A 24,577-nucleotide genomic window follows, 5' to 3' on the forward strand; every position below is an offset into this window, starting at 1 on the left:
ATCCAAGTTTCAGAAATAGCAATTATATTAAAAGAATGTGTCAGACTACTAAGATAATGTTTTATACTCTGAAAGTTTGCGTATAAAGTTCTGCTATTAAAGTGAATTAATGATAATTTGTTTTCAGTCTTAACATTGCTGTTAAACTGCTCATCCGTGTAATACTTGCAGTTATTTTCAGAGTTCTTAAGAAAGTTTTTTTCAGGGTCAAAGTCATCGTCCGATTCATGATAATGTTGTTCAATGTCTCCAATTGTGTTCAGTTTCAGATCCAATCCCTCAAAAACTATTAACCTCTGTAGCAAATCACTTGTCTCATTCCGTACGTGGGTCATACTTGTTGTTGGTTCCTGCTAATTGTTAGTTCCAGTGCTCATCTGCCCTCGCAGATATCAATATACCTGCGTGTTTCTTCATACAGCTGAGGGTCCTTCATACTCTCCTTGTCTCGGCATACTGGTCCTCGGCTAATGAAAACTAGAAAATTCAGTGCAGTGTGTTTATTTCATGATTGTGCTGCTGACTGAATTCTTGTACACACCACTCGAAAATAATAATAGTATTTTGGCATAACATCTTCTATGTATTTATACTTAGGAGTCAACCTTAACTGTTGTTATTTTGTACAGTTATTGTAGAAACCACCACTTTTACAAAAATGTTAATTTTGGGTTCTGTAGAATTCTCCCTTATTTGCTCTAGTCTGGTGATAGGGTTGGTATTAAGGGTGTGCCATGAGATCCCACAATATTAAAAAAAGCTGTATCGCAATATTGGTGCATTAGAGAATCAGAGCAGCAGCCAGTATGACAGAGTGTGGATGGTATATTCACATTAGTCCGGCAAAAGCGCAGCTCCCTGCTGTGTTTTAACATATGGGGCTGCGTTGGTTGGGGATGAGGGGATGCAGGGGGAAAGTTGTAGATGTGATACGGCAACGTTGTAACAAGAGTGGCTTCATTCACGTTACCAGCCCCTGAGTTTCTGTTGTGTTTTGGTTAGCCCTGCTGCTAACATAGTCTACTCTACCTTAGCCCCAATTCTACCAGTGTGTCTGCACTGATAGATAAAAAATATGTTTAACACCTAGTACTAATGAAAATGCATGGTGCATCGTTGTAGTGTGTTAACTGTGGCCCATATTCGACAGCAAATGCTCAGGGTAACAAGATAAACAAAGATTTTCTTCCCATGGGTGTCCACGTCCTGACCGTCCCCAGTACATGATTGGTCTCATTCTTGTGAACCCAATATTGTGTATCATCTCATCTTGTGAGCCAAGTGCATCGTCACACCTCTAGTTGGTATATAACAGCTTTATGTTTGAATGATGTTTTGGCTGCATGTTGGGACAATGAGATCCTTTGGCAATCACAGCTAAATAAACTGAATTCGGATTGTGACGCACACCTTTTAGATATTAAAACCCACATTCCCATTTCAATCCTGGATAGCGACTGCTTAGAAGTGCAAAGGATATTTGGTTCCTCTGTCTAGGGATGAAGCTGCAGAAACTATAGTCAGTGTATTCTAGGCTGCCTATCAACATCAGGGAATTATATCTGGCAAGTCCCATACTGAAATAAATGTATCACAAATGTGTCTGGCTCCCATGAGATTTGGCGCTAGTAGGCTGGAGGTTTAGGGGGTAATGTAGCGTAGCACCTTGTTATTGAGCTGAAGGACAGAGCCTTTTGCATTATGTAATGTTTATTTTCCTTCCTCTCCTATTCTCCTTCCATGCTGAAATGGAGCCCTTATGTTGACTCATCAAAAAAAAAAAAAATCCCCAAACAGGCTGCTATTACGAATGCTCTATGTTATGTCCAAGCACTACTTTGGCATATTGTGAGCCATTCACTGACAGTACTAGACTTTTAATGTCCACAAGACCACAATAACCGCATGATTCTACTTTCACATTGCTGTCTTCTGTTATATTCATCTAGCCAAGTTGAATGCTCACATGCTGTCATCACACTATCTGTACAACTCTTAATATGTCATAGCGTTAGTGGAGCTAGAGTTCATTGGATCTCATGTTCAATTCCTCAGTTCTCTGCCTGATACGTATCTTTGATTTGAGATCAAATGCAGCACATTGTCCTTTGCTATCAATATATTTAACCTGCCACACACATATGATGTTTGCAGGCATCGTAATCAGCAGTTCTTTCACAGCAGAAGGAATAAGGCTTTGAAATCAAACTTTTAATTTACTATTCCTCTCCCTCCCTCTCTCTACATTTGGAAAAGATCTTAAGTACACTTCCTCAGGCTTGTGCCATCTGTTTTACCAGTAGTTTCAGTAGGTGGGGAACAGGCATAACAAATATTTTGTGTATGTGTGTGTCTCTGTGCTTGGAAACATCCATTCCCATGAAGGCACTCTATGCTTTCATAAATCTTTGTGATTAAGACAGTTTCTTCTGTCAAAATGTGATAGTGGTATAAAAAGAAAAGTTATCCTCTATGCCTTTAGTATATCATTTACTTGGATTCATTACTTGCTGAAAACCTTGTGTTTAACACATTTTAGTGTGTTTGAGTATTTGTGTTAGGCACAACCATCAGCGGGAAATGAGTGACAGTCTGCACCGGCACCAAGTCTCACCCGTGTCAGAAGTGATGCAGTGGGAAGAGCACTTTACCGCTCTGTCTTTGGTCTCACAGCATCCTTCTGAACAGTTAAGCTGCACCGACACATTTTCCTTTTTGTTTTCCCTCCTAGTACAAGTATTGAAAAGGACAGTGTCCCAGCTTGTCACCTGAAAAACCAAAGAAAGGAGCATATTTTATAAACTTGACGTGTTTACTGTCATGGAACCACTGTGACATTTAAGTACTAAAGCCTACATTATCTCCCTGCTGCGGCAGCAGAGAACAAAGCATCATCACAGTGATATGAGCTTTAACTTCGATCAAACGCACTGACACGTACTTACCCGACACCCAATAAGACAATTTGTAACATCACTGTGATAAGTGCTGTTCTTCTCAGTTATACAGTAGCCAGGACTTGACTCTCAATGAGCATGAATCAGTGACATTGGCATTTATTTATTTATTAATCATGAATAATGGATAGTCTAACAGATAGTGAAAAGGCCGAGCTAGTGCCTTTGCATATAGCTACTCTATAAACACGGTCATAGTCCAATTATTATTTCAGGGGAGCTGCTTTACTGCCAGCAGATATTTAGAGAAAGATATGCCCGCCCCTTCACTTTGTGTATCGTACCCTCACCATGGTCCTCATTAAAGATGCTTTACAGCACCCCCCAAAATGACTTATTTACTTAAGATCAATGGATTTACACTATGCAACTCAGCAATTTATTCCCCGAAACTCATTACATATTGTGAAATACAAATAAAAGCAAAGGTCAAGACTTTTTATTAAACTATATAACTTAATGGAGTCATCCAAGGCCAGTGGATATAGGAGCTCCTTCATTTTATTTGAAAGACACATGGTTAGATTGGATTGTTATCCACATACAAAAGCCACATTTTGAATTGTTCCCTTTCCTGTCTTGATCACACATGTGTCCAAACCTTGGCAGTAATAACAGCAAAACAACTAATCAGCACACCTAGCTGATATCCACTTTAATTAAACAGAAATTATAACTGTAGAATATATTGTTATTATATTGAAATGTATAGGTAGCTTATTTACACTTGTCACTGTTACCCTCAGTGCGGAAAGTACTGCAATATATGAATTACACATCCTCCAAACTCACTCTTTCTCATTGCCTTAGGAAATAACTGATTCAAATGTGTTCTGATTTGGTGCCTCAATCACTAGCTATGGTTGGTACCTGTTTAGTTTGGTTTAGGCACAGTAGCTACTGTATTTGCTTTAAATTTAGTCCATCGTTTGGGTAAAAAATAGAATTGTTTAAGGAGTCACTCAAACTGATCAACCCATACACAATTTTAGCACCAGACAGCAGACAGACAACGTTAGCGACTAGCTTGTGAACGCAGTAGAGCGTTACAGGATTATAGGATAGGATTGAGCTTCACACAATTCGCTCTACGCTCTGACTAGTTTGACTCAGAAGATGGGTAATGGCTTTCTTCAGCTCACAGACTATTAGCAATATCATAAATCAAGTTAAAGAAGCCTTCGCCACTCATGTTAACAATGCTCACGTTTATGTTCTTTAGTTACAAACTGATCTGTTCAGTTCACTGATCACTGATAAATGAACACATTCAAAGTGAATAAATGACCTGTGTGATTCTTTTTCTTGTAAAGGCCGTCTTCACAAAGGAAAAGTTGTCTTTTATTCTTAAAACAATGCTGATATGCCCGTGAATTGAAAGGCTTATGGTTGCTGCAGTTGTTTATCCTGTCCACAAAGATAAGTAAAAGATCCTTTCCTAAAGCAATTTCAGTGTAAGCGATGGGGGACAAAATCCACAGTTCTCACTTTGTACAAAAATACAGTACATTAAGCTCATCTGAATGTAATATGAGGCGTCAGCAGTGTGAGTTACACAAATCAAGTGGGAGTCTTTAGTGTGAAAGCTGGGACAGAGGGATAGCAAGACAAATCAAGACTTATCCTTTAATCACCACTCCAAATCTCCCTGCAGGGTGTATCTAAAGGTAATATCATGTTTAAGTTTATACGCTATGTGTTTGTTTGACTATTTGCTATAAAAATTACTGTATGTTAAAGACCTTACAGCTTGCAACACCAAATACAGTGCATGGGTTAGGGCTGGCAATGCAATGACTCTGTGTGAATTCAGCATGACAACATGATGACATAATAAACATGTATTCTGTTCAGGCAAACCGATACATTAGAAATATTAATGCACCAATGATGAGATTATCATGCTTGTGTATTTATATCCCTAATGAAAAAATGCCAGCATTAAATATGGCTCTGTAGTTATGCTCCTAATGAAATCATTCTTTGCAGGGTATATTGGTTTTATCCTTTTTGACTCCAATATACAGTATGTATAATTCATTTGAAGCTGGTCCCAGAACAATCAGATTATAAGATCTGCATAATGGTTAGTCACAAAAGTATCTCTATTGACTTATTATCTCTGTGTTCTCAAAATAATAATAAATTGGCCTGTTTTGTATGGTGTGTTTTGTATAGTGGTTCTGAAGTGCAGCCCTACTGCATTGTCCCGAGGCTTTTCATTCCTCACTGCTGACTGATGTATTGATTCTGTATTATATAGTAGAATCAGGATGCCACTAGTGTCAAAACCTGGCTGTGTTCCACTGTGCAGTGGTGACATTTTTTCTCTCTTTCAAAAAGATTTGATTGAATGCTCATCATAATTTACAGCCAGTAAGCTATTCCACATAAAACATTGTGTACAAAACTTTGTACACAAAATATTTTTGATTCTGCTCTCGTTTACTGGACCCAGTGCAAATAACACATAATAAATGATATTGATTTGCATTCTAAGGTGGTCGATTTTTAGCGAAACCAAGAGCAAATCACATTTTTTTTTATTTTAGTATAATAAAGAAGGATGAACTGTATGATTTTGACATCAAGACAAACAGGCAAAAAGGGCTTTTGCTGTTGTTGTTGAATAACCCTTTGTATCTGTAGGAATGCTGGCTTCTAGATGTAATGCACACAGTGCAAATCACACATTTATGATGACATACAGTAAGATATTGGTATATTCATTCAGCATTCCACTGTTAGTAGGTCTGTCTTCTTAATTATACTTACACCACATGTTGGCGTATCATGTCCACATTGTTTTATTTACCATCTCTCCCTGGAGATGGTGGAAGACAGCTTGCCTCTGCTAAAAGAGGAGGAATTCACCATCCAGTAACTCCAGAGGTTTTTTTTTTTACATTTTGTCTTTTGAGCTGGACACCCAGCCTCTCATAGGCCACATGCAAAAATTAGCTGGAGGTTGTGTGAACCCCACTGCTTCACTGATAGAGTAGCTACATGTAGCCGGCCTGTGCTAACTCCGGATATAAGTAAATAGTCTCAAAACTCTAGGATGGCAACTTAAACAACAATGTTTATAACATCAAAGTCCTCTTAGAACAATCAGTTAGTACTGGCATGCCCCTAAGTCGGACACTCTGGGGTTACTTTAAGCCTTAGGATGTTTTGTAAATTCGGACTGTTTTAAGAACAGAGGAATGCACTTGATTGGGCGAGTCCATTTGGTCTCATTCCAAGTCACACTGCGTTTCACATTTGGGGCGACAGTGGTGCAGTGGTTAGAGCAGTCATCTCTCAACCGAAATGTTGGATTTTCAAGTCTCAGTGCCTGCAGTCCACATGTTGAAGTGTCCTTGGGCAAGACACTGAACCCCCAAGTTGCCCATGATGATGGTGCATATGCACGCAGCAGCCCAGGGCCCTCGGCTCCAAACAAAATTTCGTTGTACATGTGACAATAAAATAAAGCTGCTTCTTCTTAACAAAGACCAGACTGAAGGTGTAAAGCTACTGACACATGCATGAAGATGGCTGCTGTACAGGCCTGGCAGAGCATCGCCAATGCTGGTCACGCGTATCCACATACGTGCAAATGCATACACATTTTCCCACTATGGAGTTGTCCAATTCATACTGTGCTACAGGCTGCTTCCCTGTAGCTCCATGTGATTAGTTGGGAATCAAATGACTACTCACTCTTCAAGAGGGCAAGGGCTATACTGTACATTGTCAGTTACGTTAAGGCAACATCTTTCTTTAACTGTATTGAACGTCAAACATTTATTTCTATTACAGTATATTTAGTTTGTTTCTTTCACTGTCTGTGTAGTATCTCAGTCCTTGGAGGTTCTTGTGGAAAATATCGCGTCTATGTCTCGGGTCAGACAAAGCAAAATGACCCCTTTTGGCTGAGTATATCATCTCAAATGCCAAGGATGTAAAGGTCACACAGGAAAATAATTCTTTTTAAAGAGCCCTTTGTGTTAAGACCACTGTGCCTTTGGAAAAGCTGTGGCTGTGATGTTAGTATACTCTGGCCTTGTTTAACCCGTTATATTTGATCCGCCTGGGTTTTAACCACTTTGTTGCCATTGGAGGCCTCCAGAATTTTTTCAAAGACTGTTTAACTTTGAGATATGAAGGCAGTAATAAATATATAATTGCTTTCAATCCATTATTCAAGTGAATCCACAATGTCACAGAGCCCAGCTGTATTAAAATTTAGACATCTTCAAGCTCTAAGCATGATGGCAATAATGACTTCACCACAGATGGACCGATTTAGATCTATCACAATGATTTTACACTGCCATTGTAGTTATGATTAGATTAGAGGTATATGTGTGAATAATAATAAGGTTAGTGTTGAAAAATTGTGTGTATTAAGTAATTATTGTTATTAGAATAGTAGGATTCACCATAGAAAAGCCTGATACTGTACTACTAGATTGGTGTTGCCTAAGTCAAACATCAGGATGCTACTTAGCTGTCAACTTTAACCTTAAATTAAGAAAAGGAAATTGTTATTTTTTAGGAATATAATGAATCCCTCTATAAGAAGAAGTTCAAGGAGCTTCCCCTGCTGATTATCTCTAATTTTCTTTTAGGAATTCATTATTCCACACAAACTGGTAGTGGCTCAGATTAACATGATTATCATAATGAACATAGCTGTTGAAAATTCCCCCTAGAAGCCCCTCATTTTACATTAAACAGAGGTATTAGTTTGGCCCAGCTGATTTCTCCTCAGTCACAACTCAAAGTAGGCAAATAGCAGCACAATTTTTTAATTAACGTCCTAAAATGTAAAAACGTATATACACATAATGAATACAAATCTGCTGCTGTATCTAGAATTACCAGTGATAGCAAGGTGACATTGATTCAATGTTGAAATTCCACCAGACTCGTAATCTTGGTTGAGGTTGATTATTGAGGGATAAGATGACATTGATTCACTGTTAAGAAATCATTTTTTGTCAAAGTACAGTAGAATAGTCAAGGCTGAATAATATTGAATCAGTGCTGATAATTCTTTGCTCTTTTTACTGTTGAAAAGACAAACACTGAATCAGAGTTCATACGTATTTTTCAATGTTGAAATGACAGCATTGAATTGGTATTGATTGTGGTTAGCTGCATATGTGGTGAAAAACAAACAAAAAAACAAACAAACAAGTAAACTGAGAGACAAGCAACACTGGTTTGTGCATTTTGAAAAATTTTGAAAAAACAAACAACCAAAAACAAAAACTTGTATTTCTATTTGGCAAGTGTGACCTTTTGTGCTCAAGTTTAAAGGCTTGGTTACAAAACAAAGGAATCACTTCTTCTACAGTTTGTGTACACAGTTTTGAAGTTTTTAGATGACTTGCTTTATCCAACCTCCCTGGGCCATATGAACTGATTATACACGTAGGGAATGTATGGCGATAGAAGCTCCGGCTTTTGGAGGATCGTATGGTGTACGATCGTGGACATTCTACTTTGCGCGATCATCCAACATAACGTGGTAGTTTGGGAATTCACAGAGGAATTCTGAGCACCTCAGCCGTTGAGAGACCATCTGTGTACTCCTGCATGACAGATGAGAGCCTCTGAATATTCATGCACCATCCCTCCCCTTATCACATTAAATTAGAACCCATGTGGCGAGAAAGCAAGGGGAGAGGCTGACAACACTGTTGTGTTGTCAGAGACCCTTACAGCTGTGTGTTAAATAGCACATTTGCTAAATGGATGTGTGTTGTGGTGTGGCACTGGGCTGAATGTTCTGTGACAGAGTCCCTTCTCTTTAGTGAGTGAACATTTTTTGTACACTTTGAGATTTGTCATATAGTTTCAACCCCCACCATCATTTAGAATTATTATCACTGCAGTATAAAGACAATTAATAAATGATTTATACCACAATATAATGTAATGTATATATCAAGGTCCATCCCAAAAGGGTCTGAAAGAGAAATGAAAAAAGGTGATGCTTTTAACACATTCTGGAGCCCAGCAGTTTGCTCAGGTATGAAATGTGAACTCTCAGAGACAAGGTCACTTATATTTGACTTACCTAAATGTGGCATAAAAATAATGTGAATCACTGGGGCTTGAGGAGCTAGCTAAGGCAGATTCATTAAAGAAGATCTTGTGCCACTCTTTTTAGATAATGAAATGTTGGTAGGAGAATCTAACCTGAGTGATTATTCTGTCAATACAGACATAAGCCTACTGACCACATAGCCCTTTTGTAAATCACCACAAGATGACAGCCTTCTTTTTAATACCCACATTAATTGTGGCATTAATTATCTTGCAAAGTAGAAATGGATGCTGTGAATACGTTGCCCAGCCAAGATGGTCCAACTGTGCTGGGATGTGAATTCTCAGGAGTGGGAGAACTCCAGGGTTTTTTTTTTTTTTTTTTACAAATCCCATCACATTGGTGATAAATCTTCCTATTAAGTGGCTGCAACAGCACATTGGTAATTGATATCAATGTAGTTAAGGTGGAGATGTGACACATTTACAATGCTGGCGCAGTGGTCAGCTGTGTTTTATGCTCTTGTGCATGCCACATGAATGAGGGTCACCTGTGTGCCTCATGAATCCTTAAACAGCTGCTCTCCACTGGTGGGGGGAATTAGGCTGTTTGTTACAGGACCTCACCAGTGTGACTGCAAAGCAGTGGGGCGAACATCTGTTGTGTGTAAAGAATAATGCTGTGAAATATAAATACATTTGCATATAGGTTCTTCCTCCTCTTACTGTATAAAAGAGGTCATATAGTATCAGCACTTTAGTAGGCACTCAGGAAATACTGGAAAATATGTCTTTACCAGCAAAAACACATGTTTGTCAAAATGATTATGACAGTAGGTTGTTTGCAATCTCATCACTATTACAATGTGCAAAACTCAGATGGAGGGCAGAAGGTGAAAAAACGGAAGGTGAAGAGACGGCGTAAAGTCTGTGTTGTTCTAGTTTAAATGATAGTACAAGAAAAAGGTATACACAGAACATTACACAAATCATACACAGACATACACAATGTTCGACTGTATGTTACAGTATCAGGAGGAGTGACTGAGCTGAACTGACTTGCCTGCTACTGAGGCATACATTATTGTCCTATAAATATACATGCTGTGCGTCTACAGTCCTGTGGATTAACCTAGTAACAGGCATTCAATGCACAGTACCCCCTTCAAATTAATATTACAGTTGTTTACTTCACCTAGGTTAACCATTCTCAAAGGTCCAGTGACACGCCGCTAAAGACGTCAGATCATTGTGAAACAGGATGGAGAAGTCACTGCAACTCATTGCAGGGTAGCAGTTAGCTGGCTGCACACAGGAGCATTATTAGCCGGTTCTGCTCCTCGTGGCCCTAGACGAAGGCTTGCAAGCCAATTGTTGCGTCAGAGTGTGTTCCCCCATCAACATGTTTCCCCTTAATGAACCTAAACTTATCCTAGCCCTAACCACTGAAGGGGGCATTAAAGGAAACAGTTTTAACCGGGGGAAAACATCTTGGCTGGGGAACACACTTGGACACACTACCGGTGTTTTTCGGTAAATATCTTGCATTTCCCCTGCTTATGAACAACTCAGGGTTGTTCAGACACAAGAAAAGCTGCAGAGAGTAAAGCTCAAACATTTATTGTAGGATAATAACAGTCATACACTGTGTGTTTGGGAGAGTGCAACAGTCATCAATAATCAATCAGTCATAAAGCACCTAAGGACTAGTTATACAGATAAAGTGTCATCAAAATTAATACACAGGATTTTAAAGAGACATATTCCACATAGAGGAACTTGTTAGTCTAGGACGTGATCCCCATTTGATTTCACATCCTCATGTCACTGGAAATGTTCTGAAAAATTGTACCGACTTCTGAAAAAGAGTGGGTACCCTGCCACTGTCTTTGGGTATTCAGTAAAAGCTTCTCATGCTTTGTCAGTGTGATCAATTTGATTATCCATAAATGATAATCTATAAACTATAAGCATTTTGAGAGCTTGTGATAGTGCTGCTGTAGAAAATCACTTCCTGCCCTCCATCTGCAGTTTGACCCACAGCAGCACAGTGATGTGATGTCATATGCAAACAACCTATTAAGTATTTCTTTTTCCACATATGGTCTCATGATCTGCCTTTGCAAGTGCAACTCCACATTATGGGGGAAAAAAAAAAACTTTTTAAAGCTCATTTGGCTTTGCAGTAAACTGAGACAGTACATAAATTATTTTCATTTTTCCCCTCTTCAGGTGCACAGGAGGTGGTGATCAGATGTCCCCTCAATCACATACAGTGTATTGGGACAAAAAAATGTATTCATTTCAACAAACTCTGCAATGGGGCCAGAGACTGTGAAGATGGCTATGATGAAGGAGTTCACTGTAGAGGTAAGGGTTAATGGTGTTTTCATATCCCCCTTTTTTCTGCCTTGGGTTTAGAATACATACATTAATAAGTAATCTCGCTATTATGATAATTAATGAGATCATACTCATCTTATTTGGATTATTAATATTGTACATTTTAATTTACCCTTTAAATTTATATGGAATTTGTAAAATGCAGATGTGTGGAAAATGTTTGTACTTTTATTTACAGTTAATCTGCTTTGCATAAGAGCTTTGATTCCAAACTTCACTCAAATAAATGTAAGATAAAGTGTGCATTTTCCACTATTATCAGAGTTTAAGGGTCACTTTCACATTTACACACATAAACACTATTTAATTTATTCTATTCTTTGTTACGTCTAATGTCAGCCCTTAATAAATGGTGTTTGGTAATGAAAATGCAAATTCATGATGGAAGGCTCTAAATTTGTGGTTATACTGGAAGCCAAGGTGACTTCCCATCATTCTGTCAGAGCAAGCATGACACACAGCAGGACGGTAGCACCTGGTGTTACTGTACACAAGTTTTTGATGTTGTTCACATTCTTAGCAACTATAGCAAGCTGTTATGGACACCTGGCTTCTGTGATAAGGAAACGTTTGCCTCGTGATTGCTGTAGTTTTGGCACAGTAGTATCCCCTGTCTGGCAGAAACCACAGCTTTATTTTTGACCTGTAAGACAGTTAAAGTCATGCTGGGCTGTGTCTCTGACTGAGTGTGAGGTGCAAAGAAATGGCAGCCTCTGACTCAAAGCTGGGAAAAGTACAAAAACACATTGGCACAGAACAGGCAACTATTGCCCCAGTATTTCACTCCCTATACTGATGTCTACAGTGATGGATTTACTTGATATACAAGAGAAAGGAATTAAATCAATATTGATTGAAGTGGGTAGACATTGCAACAGGGTGCAATACAGTCATGTTGGTTAAATAAAATGCCTTTTAAGTTTATAGATCACCGAAAATGGATAAGCCTAGGATAAATGCTATGTTTACACAGCCTGCCTTTGGGCAGAATGGAGGCCTGTGGTTCAGAGGGTGTAATGCAACTGTGATATTATAAATTTGATAATACAGCTCTACTTCCCAAATCTGCTAAATTGTTGCAGGTTCAGGTTTATTGTCATGAATATACATATGAATGACATATACATATATACAGGGAAACAAAGTGTTTGTGATTGACCCTGGTGTAGCATAAAACCAACTTTAAGAATGATTGCAAAACAAACAGGTGTAAAAAATAAAAAATGTTGACTAAAATAAAAAGTTTGCATACAAATTAATACATACAAATATAATATGGTGTTACAGTAACACTGAATATGGATGGCAACAAGGTCTGTTGTATTTTCTTCTCTCACAGCAAATGTGCTGTCAACAAAACAGTCTGTAAATTTGCATGATTGAAATCACCAGCAGTGATGACAAAAACCATTGGGGTGTGCTGTTTGTTGACCACTCATGCCGCTGTACACCATTTGCAAGACCACAACAATAACCACAGAGGCCAGCTCCCTCGGTATGACTGGCATTTCACCGTCGTAACATCCACAAGCAGAGATCTGTGCTTGTACACAGCCACAACATTCAGGCATCATTACTTGTTGATATGAACAAACATTCCACCGCCATGAGTCTTACCAGACAGTGATGATCCCAGTTTCATCAGCAGCAAGTTACAGTAGCTAGTTATTCGATTAGCCTGTCCAGCAAGATGAACCTGTCTGGAATGTTGCTACTGTTGCTCAGGAAGGTCTCCAGAAGATATTGGCAGCTACTGAGTTTTGCCAAGTAAAATGCTTTCTTCTTTTTCTTCTCTCTCTGTCTTTTTACAGTTGAAGACAATTAGAGGATATAGTGATCTTGAATACCTTATGGCCTATTCATCCAACTAAACAGCAAATGAGGTCTGCAAGCCTGGTTCAAATACCGCATTTACTGTATCATGCCTAGATTAATGAAAATTCAAAATGCCACCTGGGAGAAAATTGTCCCTTGTGCCATACTGCAACACTGTGCCAACACAGGCAGAAAAATAGCAGGTAATCCACCGATGCTGGAAGGAGATGGCGCTAAAAACCTAAATGATGAGCTGCTATGTTAGGCACGACATTCAACTTTATATGTGATATGTTCATGGGAAGGACTCCTTTACACTTACAGCAGTACTAATTACACATCCTAAAATAATATAGCCATAAAACTATAGCCATACTACTTGCAGCTTGTTGATTATTCTTTCTATATCGAGCCCCTCAACAGGAAGCTGATTAGACACAATTCTAATATATTGTTCTCACACAGTTAAAAAAAAATGTATAAATACACTTGTCTACACATTCACTGGCTTAATTTGTTTGGTCTTTTTCACAAATGAATCTGAAGTTTAAAGTAGATTTATAAACCACAGTTCCACATAAAAATGTTGTTTTTCTCTCCAACTGCAAATGCAGAGCAGTTAAATGAAGGATAGAGCCACAGATGAAATGCCAATAAATCTAGAAGCACATATGCTTCTTTATTTATCAGCTTAATTTGGAAGTACTACTTTGCATTTAAAATTTTTTGTTCAGAATGTCAGGGTTAGAATGCCAGGTATTTTAAAGTCTATGACTAACAAACAGGAGCTCTATTGCATATTTAATGATTTTTTTTCTCATACTAAGGACAACTCTCTGTTGCACTGAAGTATTTACCTTGCATAATAGTTTTCTCTAAATTGATTGCCAAGTTGGAAAATCTGTCTGGAAAATGTTCAAATATTTCCAATATAAACTGAGGACTCTTACATTTTTATTAATTGTTTTGGGTACATATAAACATCAGCTTCCTACAGCTTTCAGTCAAGTAACATTTTAAAACCTTAAACATGTGCTGATGCATTGCATTAAATCATAAGCAACTTGGACTGAGTCCTAAATTTGAGCAAACCTTTCATTTGCTTTTGCTAAAAAGCAGACAGGACTGGATTTTTAACTATGCTCTTTATATTTATGTCAGCTGTAACTCCATAACTTTCCATTTACTTTTGAATTCACTTGATCAGTCCTGTTAAATAACCTTGCTACAGACTTGTATAAGCCTTAAGATATTTTACTTTTCTTTTTACTGATTTATCTATATTGGGCTCATCTTTGTTGCCTGGTCTTCCCACTGCTGTGGGATCCACATACCTTGTCACTGAAAGGCAGCATGGCACCTCTATGTTCTAAATTCCTTTAAGATTTCATTGGTTTGCATTCTTTACATTTTAGACTTCATGTTAACAAACTAACACATTTTTGGTCTGATTCTGTGTGGCACTGACCTTGTGCTTCACTCAGCAACACATACTCTACCCTGTATACTTAGTCCCACATGGGCAGAATAAACTCATTGGGAGGCAAGAGAAATTGAGGTCACCAAATACAAGTTTTAGGCAACCATCTGGGTCTCTTACAAAACTTTTTCCCCCTCCTGTTCCTGCTCCCCTCTTATGAATATACATGCTGAACATCCCAAGAGGCCTTGATATGAAGGTGCCCAGATGGAAAACCACAAAATTCTTTTCATTCACCTTCAGGAAACTTGCCCATTCTTAATCGTATGCTCATGGCTGTGCTGTGGGATCTTTGAAGTCTCATTTGCTTGCATAGAGGAAGACAAATGTCAAACTTAGATAAATACAACTCAGCTTCATCTGGTATCTTTAGGGCAGTTCCATAAAGTGAAAACAAACAACTGTCTTCCAAATGAACATGGTGAAAAAAGCAACAGCCTGGAGCTGCTTAGAAACTAATTTTGGGGACTTTGTGAACCCATATGGTTTGGCACGAGGTCTCTCCTAAAATATAAAAATGAAATCTTAATCTGGGCTTAATCCTTGTCTGCTCAAACCATTTAGTCGAATGTTTTTATTCTTGTGCCAAAATCTATTCAACTGAAAGTGGCGCTATTAGTTCTAACCCAGCTCATGTACAGTACTGTTACTCTATACTGGAAATCATTCTGGTTAATATCACAGTCACTATCTTCATTTTTATCAGTTAAAGTGTCGGTTTTTGCTGTGACGATAAAGTAATTAAGTATAAATGGATATATTAGTCAGTACTAAGCTCTTGGGTTTGCATTTTTCCTTTTGAAGAAGTGATGGGATCTCGCTGGAGACTGTTTCAAGATTGCACATTTACAACAGTGTCATCACAGATCACTGATAGATTGATGCCAGCTCTATCACACTGTCAGCAATGCAGCCTTGATTATACACAGAATGTACTGTATAGCATGGGAAATTACATAAGTGTGATAAAAGCCATTTATATTTAGCTTTACACTTCATTTACTGTTAATATCCACAGCAGTTTGTCATAATGCATCAAATTATGGCATTTGATCACCATTAGGTCCTCATTCAGTTTATTTTTTTTCTGCTTGAAATATCTGAGCTCCTTTAAATTGAATGTCATTCTTAGTGTTGCTTTTTCTGACTTCGATTTCCCATATACTATAATAGTGGCGGTGAATAGACTAAATGGTTTTGTCATCAAAATATGTTATGTATAATATGCTTTGCTATGCATGCATTGTCATATATGTGCCATAAATATGCTGTTTTCACATTACTGGCACATTACTTAATTTCTTGGCAGTGGCTTATCATAACTGGCACTTATCTGAGCATATTGTGTCATCACAAAGAGTAAACACAGCTTTTTTGTGTGAATGCCCAGAATAATCACCAATATTAAGGTTTATGATTTAGATACAGGTGATAACCATCATAGTTTGCGTGAGATAAAACTGTTTTCAGTACAGTGCATTCCTCATTTATATGGCAGCATAGCATGCAGTTAAAGGGGGGTTGCATGTAAATTCATTCAGAGCAGTATACCAGACACCCTGGACCCTCTGCAGTATGCCTACCGGCCCAACAGGGCCACCTCAGACGCCATCGCCGCTGCACTCCACTATTCCCTTTCTCACCTGGAAAATGGAGACTCCTACATCAGGATACTCTTCATTGACTACAGCTCCACCTTCAACACAGTTGTCCCCGCTGTCAAATACCCTTTAGCAAATCAAAGAGAAGTCAGAAACTGCTAGAACCTGAATTGGCAAGATATTTCTGGATTTTACTGCTAATGATGGAGAAGCATTTGTCACCAAACTCAAATGACATCACCTCATTTTAACATCCCTTTCTTCTCTGTGAAGGAGTTGCCATGTTTGAAAGATGAAGGAGATGATAGTGGACATGAGGAAGGAGAGGAGAGCTCATCGGCCATTGTTCATATGGGGGCTTGAAGTGGTGCGGGTGAGCAGCTTCAAATTACCGGGCATCCACATCATTGAGGACCTCACTTGGACACGTAACACCACACAGCTGGTCAAGAAGGCCCAATCGTAGCTGGACTTCCTGAGGAGGCTGAGGAGATTTGGCATGTCGCTTAGGATACTCAGCAACTTCTACAGCTGCATCATTGCGAGCTTCTTGACCAGCTGCATCACTGTCTGGTATGGCAGCACTACTGCTATGGACCGCAAGCACCCGCAGAGAGTGGTAAAGACTGTGGAGAAGATCACTAGGACTCCACTGCCCTCTCTGCAGAGCAGTTACCACTGCAGGGTGCATAGGAAGGCTGCCTCCATCCTCAAAGATCCCACCCACCCCCAGCACAGACTGTTCATACCCCTACCCTCCGGTCGGAGGCTCTGAAGTGTGAAATACAGGACCTCTAGACTGAAAAACTCTTTCTTTCCAACTGCCATCAGACTCCTAAACAGCTGACTCAGGATCTACCTCATGTAATTCCATCTGTACTGTTTACCTACTCAGTTCGCACATGCATAATTGCCCACTCACTGCTGAGTATTTGCACTCCATGGATCCCATGTAGCATATATTCTCTCTGCATTATATTTTGCTCTCATTGTATTTTTATTTGCTTCCTTCACTTGCCTTAGATTTGTGATTTTACTGCCTATTTAGATTTGTGTTATTGCTCATCTAATTTATATTTCACTTGTATTGTGTGACATTCATGTGGATGGCAAAGTAAGAATTTCATTGTACAGAGAAACACGTTTCCTAACTGTGCATATGACAAATAAACACTTTGACCTTTTACCTTTGAAATTGTAGTGCAGCACACTCCAACCAGTAATTGCAGACAGATCTGCATTAAAAATACATGATAATCAATTATTATCTTGTTGCATTTGCTGTGCGCACTCTGTCAAGCACAGAGGTCAGTGCCATGGAAATATACCTTCTAATGTGAAGAGAGTTCCTGTGGTATACTTCATTTTAGTCTATGTTAAAACAGTATCATACCTTGAACCACACATGCTGTGGTAATGTTTTTTCATCATGTTTTTGTCAGTCTAAAGAAGATCATTTCCAGGACAAACCCTTATTTACTAGATTCAACTAACTAGCCCTGAGTGAAAGGTTAATTCAAATAACATGAGAATGACACACAGATCACATTTTCTTTCACTTCTGCTGACATTTAGACAACACATTAATTAAGTACTACTCTGGTATTTTTTTTATCCCCGACTAAGCACGATCCACACCATTACATTTATCATTAATAATGTCATGTAATATTAGCTTGTGATTACTTGACATTTACTGCAAAATCAGTCAGTTTGTTAATGGTGAAGTGTGAAAAGCAGATAAAAAAAGTCCTACAGAAATCAGGTGGATTAGAATATCAAAAATAGAACACAGTAGGTAATTTATGCTATATTAACTTTCCAGACCTGTAATGCTAGGTCAGACAGCTGGAGTCAGTCTGCAAAAATTACTTTTGCTACAATTGACTCACATACTGGATGCATATGCAGAGACCTACTCAACTATAGCGATCTGTTTAAGCTGATACGCATGTGCTCACACTCTCATTGCCAATAAAAAGAGCTGCTTCACTGCTCACAATACAGCTGTAGCTGCTGCAGTTATTGCTGGCGCTCACTATTCCATTTCATACCCCTGCAGGATTTAAGTTTTCCCCCTGTAGGGATGTTTGCAGCTCCCTGATCTCTCATTTCTTTCTTTGTGCTAAGTATTGAAGTGTGTTCTTTTGAGTAGACAGGGATCAATGTTTCGTATCAGCTATCTAATATCTACTGTGTCTAAATTTAGTTTATGTGTGTTGTGCATATGAACTGCAGTTCTCAACAAATGCTGCTACAATTGTTAAATTATTTTTTTAACCTAGTCCATCCCACTGTTCAAGTCAAGTTTAGGAATGAACCAACCGATGAATAAATCATCAACAAACCCAGTTCACATGAGCAAATTGAACTATAATGCTTTAAAAATGTGACTTTATCATTTAGATGCTTTTAATAGAAACAATGTAAGGAATTTTTATTTGTTTCACAGTGGTAGCTATCACATAGTTCAGCATTTTCTAAGTGTGAAAGATAGTCAGTGAAAGATATTTCAGAATCCCTATTAAGTACAGCATATTATTGTTTTAATCTTGTCAGCTTAAAGGTTCTGAATTGAGACCTCCAGGATTCAGTGAGAAACGGCATTAGCTTAAGTAGCTACAATGCAGAACTGCCACCAGCATCATTTGGTGTTTTCTGTCTAATAACAAAATGTTGTTAAAAGGGAGCGGCTCTGGCGGTAGAGTGGGTCATCCCCTAATTGCAGGGTTGCCAATTCGATCCCTGGCTTCTCTGGTCCACATGAAAAAGTGTTGTTGGGCAAGACACTGAACCACAAGTTGCTCCTGGCAGCCTTGTGGGGCAGCTCTACTGCCATTGGTATGTGTGAATGAGTAAGTATTGTAAAGGGCTTTGAGTGCTACTCTAGAAAGTGTTATACAACGTGCCATCCATTAGTGTCAAATGTGAGCTAGCAGTTTTTATATGACTTGCCTAGTATGCAGCTCTTGACAATACAGAATGATTCAATTTAAGTAATATGAAATATTAGCATTATAACATGTGTATCTTAATGGATGTGGGCTAAATGGGTCAGTGTTTCTAAAGCACTGGGTAAATGTGCATAGAAATAACTTTAAAGTTGAAAGAGAACTTCAAGAAGAATCTGTATTATTTCATCTGATCTTATTTATGAAGAAACATCATGCCAGAGGTTAATGTTTACTGTTAAAACTATTTGGACCATGTATTTATTTACTGTCAATATTGGTCAGAAGAAACATTCTCTAAATATCATCCTATGCTCATTATTTCTACCTGCTAATTTCAGTGATGACAGTATTTGGATTCATGTTTTATAATGAGCTATCTGACACCCTTAGAATTTTATTAATTTATAGGCTCAATTGTGCCGATGCATATAATCCATTATAAGTGTGGACTGCAACAATTTGCATCAATTTCCCTCTCTCTCTTTAAGATGCTGGTTATCCCCCCAAAAAGTGCAGCACTTCCATATTTGAATTTATCTATGAGGCTGATAAATGGAAATACACACAGATGTGATTGTGCTCATTACCAGTTTAGATGCTTTGTTTAAATGTATCCCCCCATTTTTTTCTTTCTCATTACATTTAAGTACATCCTGACACTGAAGACAAGTTAAGGCATTATATTTTTGTTTATTGAAATAGATATTAAACATATTGGCTCTGATCTGTGATGGGTCTATTTATGACACAAAAGGGAAAGATGAACAAACAAACATTATGATAAACTGTTCTAGAGGGCATAGTTGTTTGTGATTACACATCTGATTGGACTTTCAGTATCGACCCGTGCCAGTCTCATTCACTCCAACAGAACATCCTCAGTGAAAATAATCCTCTGAACATTGCTGAATGTTACAGTGATGAGGTGCAGCTGCCTCTACCAGCATTCTGCTCTGACAGGCTCTCAAATGCATTTGATCCCAAAATGTATGGACCTATTTCTGCCACATAGGGGTAATCTGGACTTTTATACAGCAACGATCCCCATGTCATAGCACAACTTGTCAATGCGCCTGCTGTGGAGAACACACCGATTTAAGCTGTTTAGGGATTTGCATTATAGTTGCAGTTTGAGTACACCGGCTGAAAAGTAGCATAAAAAGCTCATTATTAAATGAAAATGAAAAAGTGTTGTCTCTCCAGTTCATCTTCTCTGGCAAAAACAAACCGTTATTTTATTTTGTAATTGTCTGACTCTGACACTCTAATACTAAAACAAATACAGGAAACATTAGTATAGACTTTTATTTTCCTATGATAAAGCCTCTGAATAATAAACAATGTCAAACATGCACCTTCCCACCCACCTTCTGTTTCCGAACAACATTCAATTATCTCACTTGATTACCTTTTCATTACGACATCTCAAACAAACAAACACTTTTCTCCAGGGTGAAAGAGCCCGTGATAAGTGATGCTCTTGTTTCGAAATGACTAGCCACAAATATAGCTCAGTTTTTTTTTAAGTGATTCTCAGTAGGTTGAAAATGTGCTGCCAACCAGCCTTGTAGACTGTAAAATATTAGCATATTTATTAAATGTTTTGTCTCTCTAATGGTTGGACCATTTGCAGTAAGTAGTCAAGTGATCACTATCCTCTCTCTGGTGCTACACTCCAGTGTGCTGTGCTTTACGTTACTTTTCCTACCCAAGACAAGGTTGTCATTTTCAATAGTTATTTCTTACTTCTGCTTTTGAAACAGATGCATTTGATGATTTTATTTGAATATAATTTCTAAGGAATCAGTACTACATCTATTAAACTCACCCAGCTTCAAATTAGTTGGTGTCAGATGTTGTTTGGCTGTTTGAGAAGTTAAACTTCCAAATCTTGTTATCTTGGTAACACTCGTTACAATTGACTGCCGGGCCTCAATACGCACTATGCAAACAACAGCAGACACAAGCAATCAATATTTCATGCATCTTATTCTGTTGTTCCACAGTCTGGCAAGATATTGTCGCTCATATCATTACTTTCCCTAATATGAGGAAACAATGTGGTGTCATCAGATCCTATTACAGCACTTTTTTTCCTAAGGAGAGTTTGGAATTAAAATTTTATTGTTTGCTGGAAGATTTTGACGCCCACATCCATGAGGATTCTTCCAATATTTAAGGGCATGTCAGAAGCCTGGCAGTGTACCAGTTCTCAAATCCCTCAGCAAATTGTGCTTTGAGGGATTAACAACATTCACTGTCACATTTGATCTGTAGTTTGAGCTACTGGTCTATATTTCTTTGAAAACTACATGTATATGCACATGTATCTATCTCTCAGTTTCTTGGGAAAATGATACCTCCTGGACCATCCGGACAGCTCTATGTCACTTCAAAGCTGACACACGTAAGCTTCTCAAATAACTTTTTAAAGACTTGTCAATAAATTGTGTCACCACAATCATTGCACCTTATATAAAAATAATAATTCTTTGCACACACTTACATGTTTGAACTTCAGAGAATATGTGTCGTTTTCATTCTTGTGGAATCAGTCCTGTCTCTCTTGCCACCCAGAGAATACCAGCCACCGATACAGGCCTGAAGAGGAGGAAAATCCACACATTAAAAGGGTCTTGTGGCAGCCATGGGCGTACCTTCTGTGTTGGGTTTACAGCTTAATTTGGTCCTGGCCTTGAATGAGTTTTGGGGAAGGACTGGCTGTTCAGACAAAGCCCATGACCATCCCTAAAGGGAAGCCATAATTAGGCCAGATGGGCCAATCTGACTGTTAGCCTTGGGTTAGTCTTTTCTTGCTCATGGTGAGGCTTCTTGTTTGTACTGGCAAAGGAACAGTGGCACACTTACCATTCATACTCTGCCATCTGTGTGTGTGAATGTGGAGAGGCTGCTAAACTTCTCCTCAAGTGGTCTGCTAGATGTGTGACTTCTTGTTTAAGTGATGCTGTGGAGTGGGTTTGATTGCCTAAATAGACTAAACATCAGTAGGTTTTCATTCATAAATAGAACAAAGAAATTTAAAGTTGAACTTTAAATGAAATGACCTACACTTTAGAAACTAAATAACAATGATAATACTACTGCTATTGTGCTTTTTTCCTGCCCTGTGCCACCTCACCTGCCCCTTCTTTATCTCAGTACACAATCACCTTTCATTGTTTTCACCTGCAGTTCATTATCTCCCGGTCTACAGCCCTTACATACCTCCTCCTTTCCCTCAGTTTCTTGCTGTTCCATTGACATTAGTTACGACGCTCGACAGTGCTGACGATACTCCCTCCTTTCACTGATCCTCGACATTCCTGACTCTGTCTCCTTACCTGTGATTTCCTGAACTCTCAGCAGCACTGGCCGTGCCTTCTGTCCCTGCGTATCCTGCTGTGTGTTCCTATTCAGTCAGCGACTTACCTGTCTCCGTCCACTTACTTGTGAGTTCCTGAATCCCCAGCCACTGTGGCCTTCTCCCCAGCTCAGAAAACCTGTTGCGTGTTCCCCAATTGCCAGAGTCAAGGATGGTTTCTCTAGTCCTCGGTTTCCCACCTTATTGCTCCTCCTGCCTGTGACAACTCAACTCTACTGGCGCTACTCACCTGTGCCTCTTGTCGCCTGCCTAGCCTCAGCCCCACTACATCCACCCTGCCACAGCTCCACTCTGCCTGCCTGCCTCTGCCTGCCACCTTCAGGAAGTCCAGCCTGCCTCTGCCACTTTCCTGCCTGCCTGACTCACTCGTGTGTTCCTGATACCTCAGCTACAGCTTCGTTCCTTGTACCTTGTGCCCTTATTACTATATAACATCTTTATAAGCAACTTTTTGGTCCTGATCTGCCTTTTGGGTCCTAGCCCAGTGAGAGAACCTTACACCATGTGCTTGTGTGCACTCCTAATGATATCTAGGCATGCTGATGATTTAATGGATGTTGTCCTAGGGAATCTCCTCCCAGACCTGGATCAGGGCGTCATTGAGCTCCTGGACAGTTCGTGGTGGTACTTGGTGGCGTCAGATGCACAGATACGTAGTATCCCATAGGTGCTTAATTGGAGTCAGTGGCATCAGTGCCTTCATCATCCAGGAGCTGCCAACACACTCCAGCCACATGAGGCCAGGCATTGTCCTGCCCCAGGAGGAACCCAGGGCCCAGTGATCTGGAGCCAAACTTCAGCCAGCATTGGACAAGATCGAGGTGGGGTACACCCTGGGGAGGTCACCGGTCACAGGGGCTTACACGCAGAGAGAGATGACCATTCACGCTCACACTTAACGGGCAATTTAGTGTTTCCAGTCCACTTAACCTTGATGTGGGTGGACTGTGGGAGGAAGCCGGAGTATATCAAATGCTGATAATTTTTTTTAATACTGATTTTTCAGCAAATATTTTTATCATGGTTTGTCATATTATCATCTCAAAGCAAAAATAAAACTACAAGAGCAAATTTTTAATATCCAGTGTCACCGTATGTAATAATACTGTGTACTCAGCTTCTCTACATACTGCAGCTGTGCTGTCAAGTGGCTGGTCCCCCTCGCTATAATGTGAAATCTGGAAATTTAGTTATTGTTCATGTAAGCCCAAGATATGCTCTGCTAGACATATTGACATGACAATTTCCATAGTACTGACAGAATTTAAGAAAAATGTAACTTTCTCAACAGCCCTTAAAAAAGGGCAATGCCACCTCCTCTGAGCTGTACATATCTTAACTGTCTTTTTTTTCCTTTTAACAGGCATAATGGGAAAACAAATCAATTTTGTTCAATTACTAGAATTATTCAGTTTATATATCAGATTATAGAAAAATACACTTCAGTAGGCTGCAAATTAGATGTGGCTTGCTGTTGTGAATGCCTAGCCATCTGTAGTTTTCAGACAGTCAAGCATTTTATAAATCTGTTTTCTGCACTGTGAAAAATTATTGGATGGCTAGGCTTATATAATTTACAGTTACACATCTGTTTGTTCAGCAACAACAGCAGTATTTCTGCATGCGCTCTGAACTCCAGCAGTCACCTTTAAAAGATGCAGTCATTATACTTTTAGGAGAAAATAATAAAACAAGTTGATATGCTGTGTCTCACATCATCCTTGTGCTTAAAATTCATAATTCAAACATGCTCTTTCTTTGCCAGTGTCTTTTATAGCAAATATTATCCCTCATTTGCATGAGGCCCTATTGTAGATGGCACGCATAAGTCATTTATCAGTGATATGTTTAAATGTATTATTAAATGTCAGCATTTAATAATATTCCGTTACAGAGATTATAGGTCATAAAACAAGAAGCTTTTGCAAAGTACAAAAATCATA

At 38.9% G+C, this 24,577-nt stretch overlaps 1 protein-coding gene across 1 annotated transcript in view; it reads left to right on the forward strand.

The window, feature by feature from the left end:
• LOC109957083 (low-density lipoprotein receptor-related protein 1B-like) overlaps positions 1-24,577 on the forward strand; it is a 258,584-nt gene that overhangs the window by 79,204 nt on the left and 154,803 nt on the right. Inside the window, 1 exon segment of the mRNA XM_020594679.1 lies at positions 11,232-11,369. Coding sequence (XP_020450335.1) covers positions 11,232-11,369 — 138 coding nt within the window.

The sequence above is a fragment of the Monopterus albus genome, unplaced genomic scaffold (assembly GCF_001952655.1).
Source record: "Monopterus albus unplaced genomic scaffold, M_albus_1.0 scaffold24.1, whole genome shotgun sequence".
Lineage (NCBI taxonomy): Eukaryota > Metazoa > Chordata > Actinopteri > Synbranchiformes > Synbranchidae > Monopterus > Monopterus albus.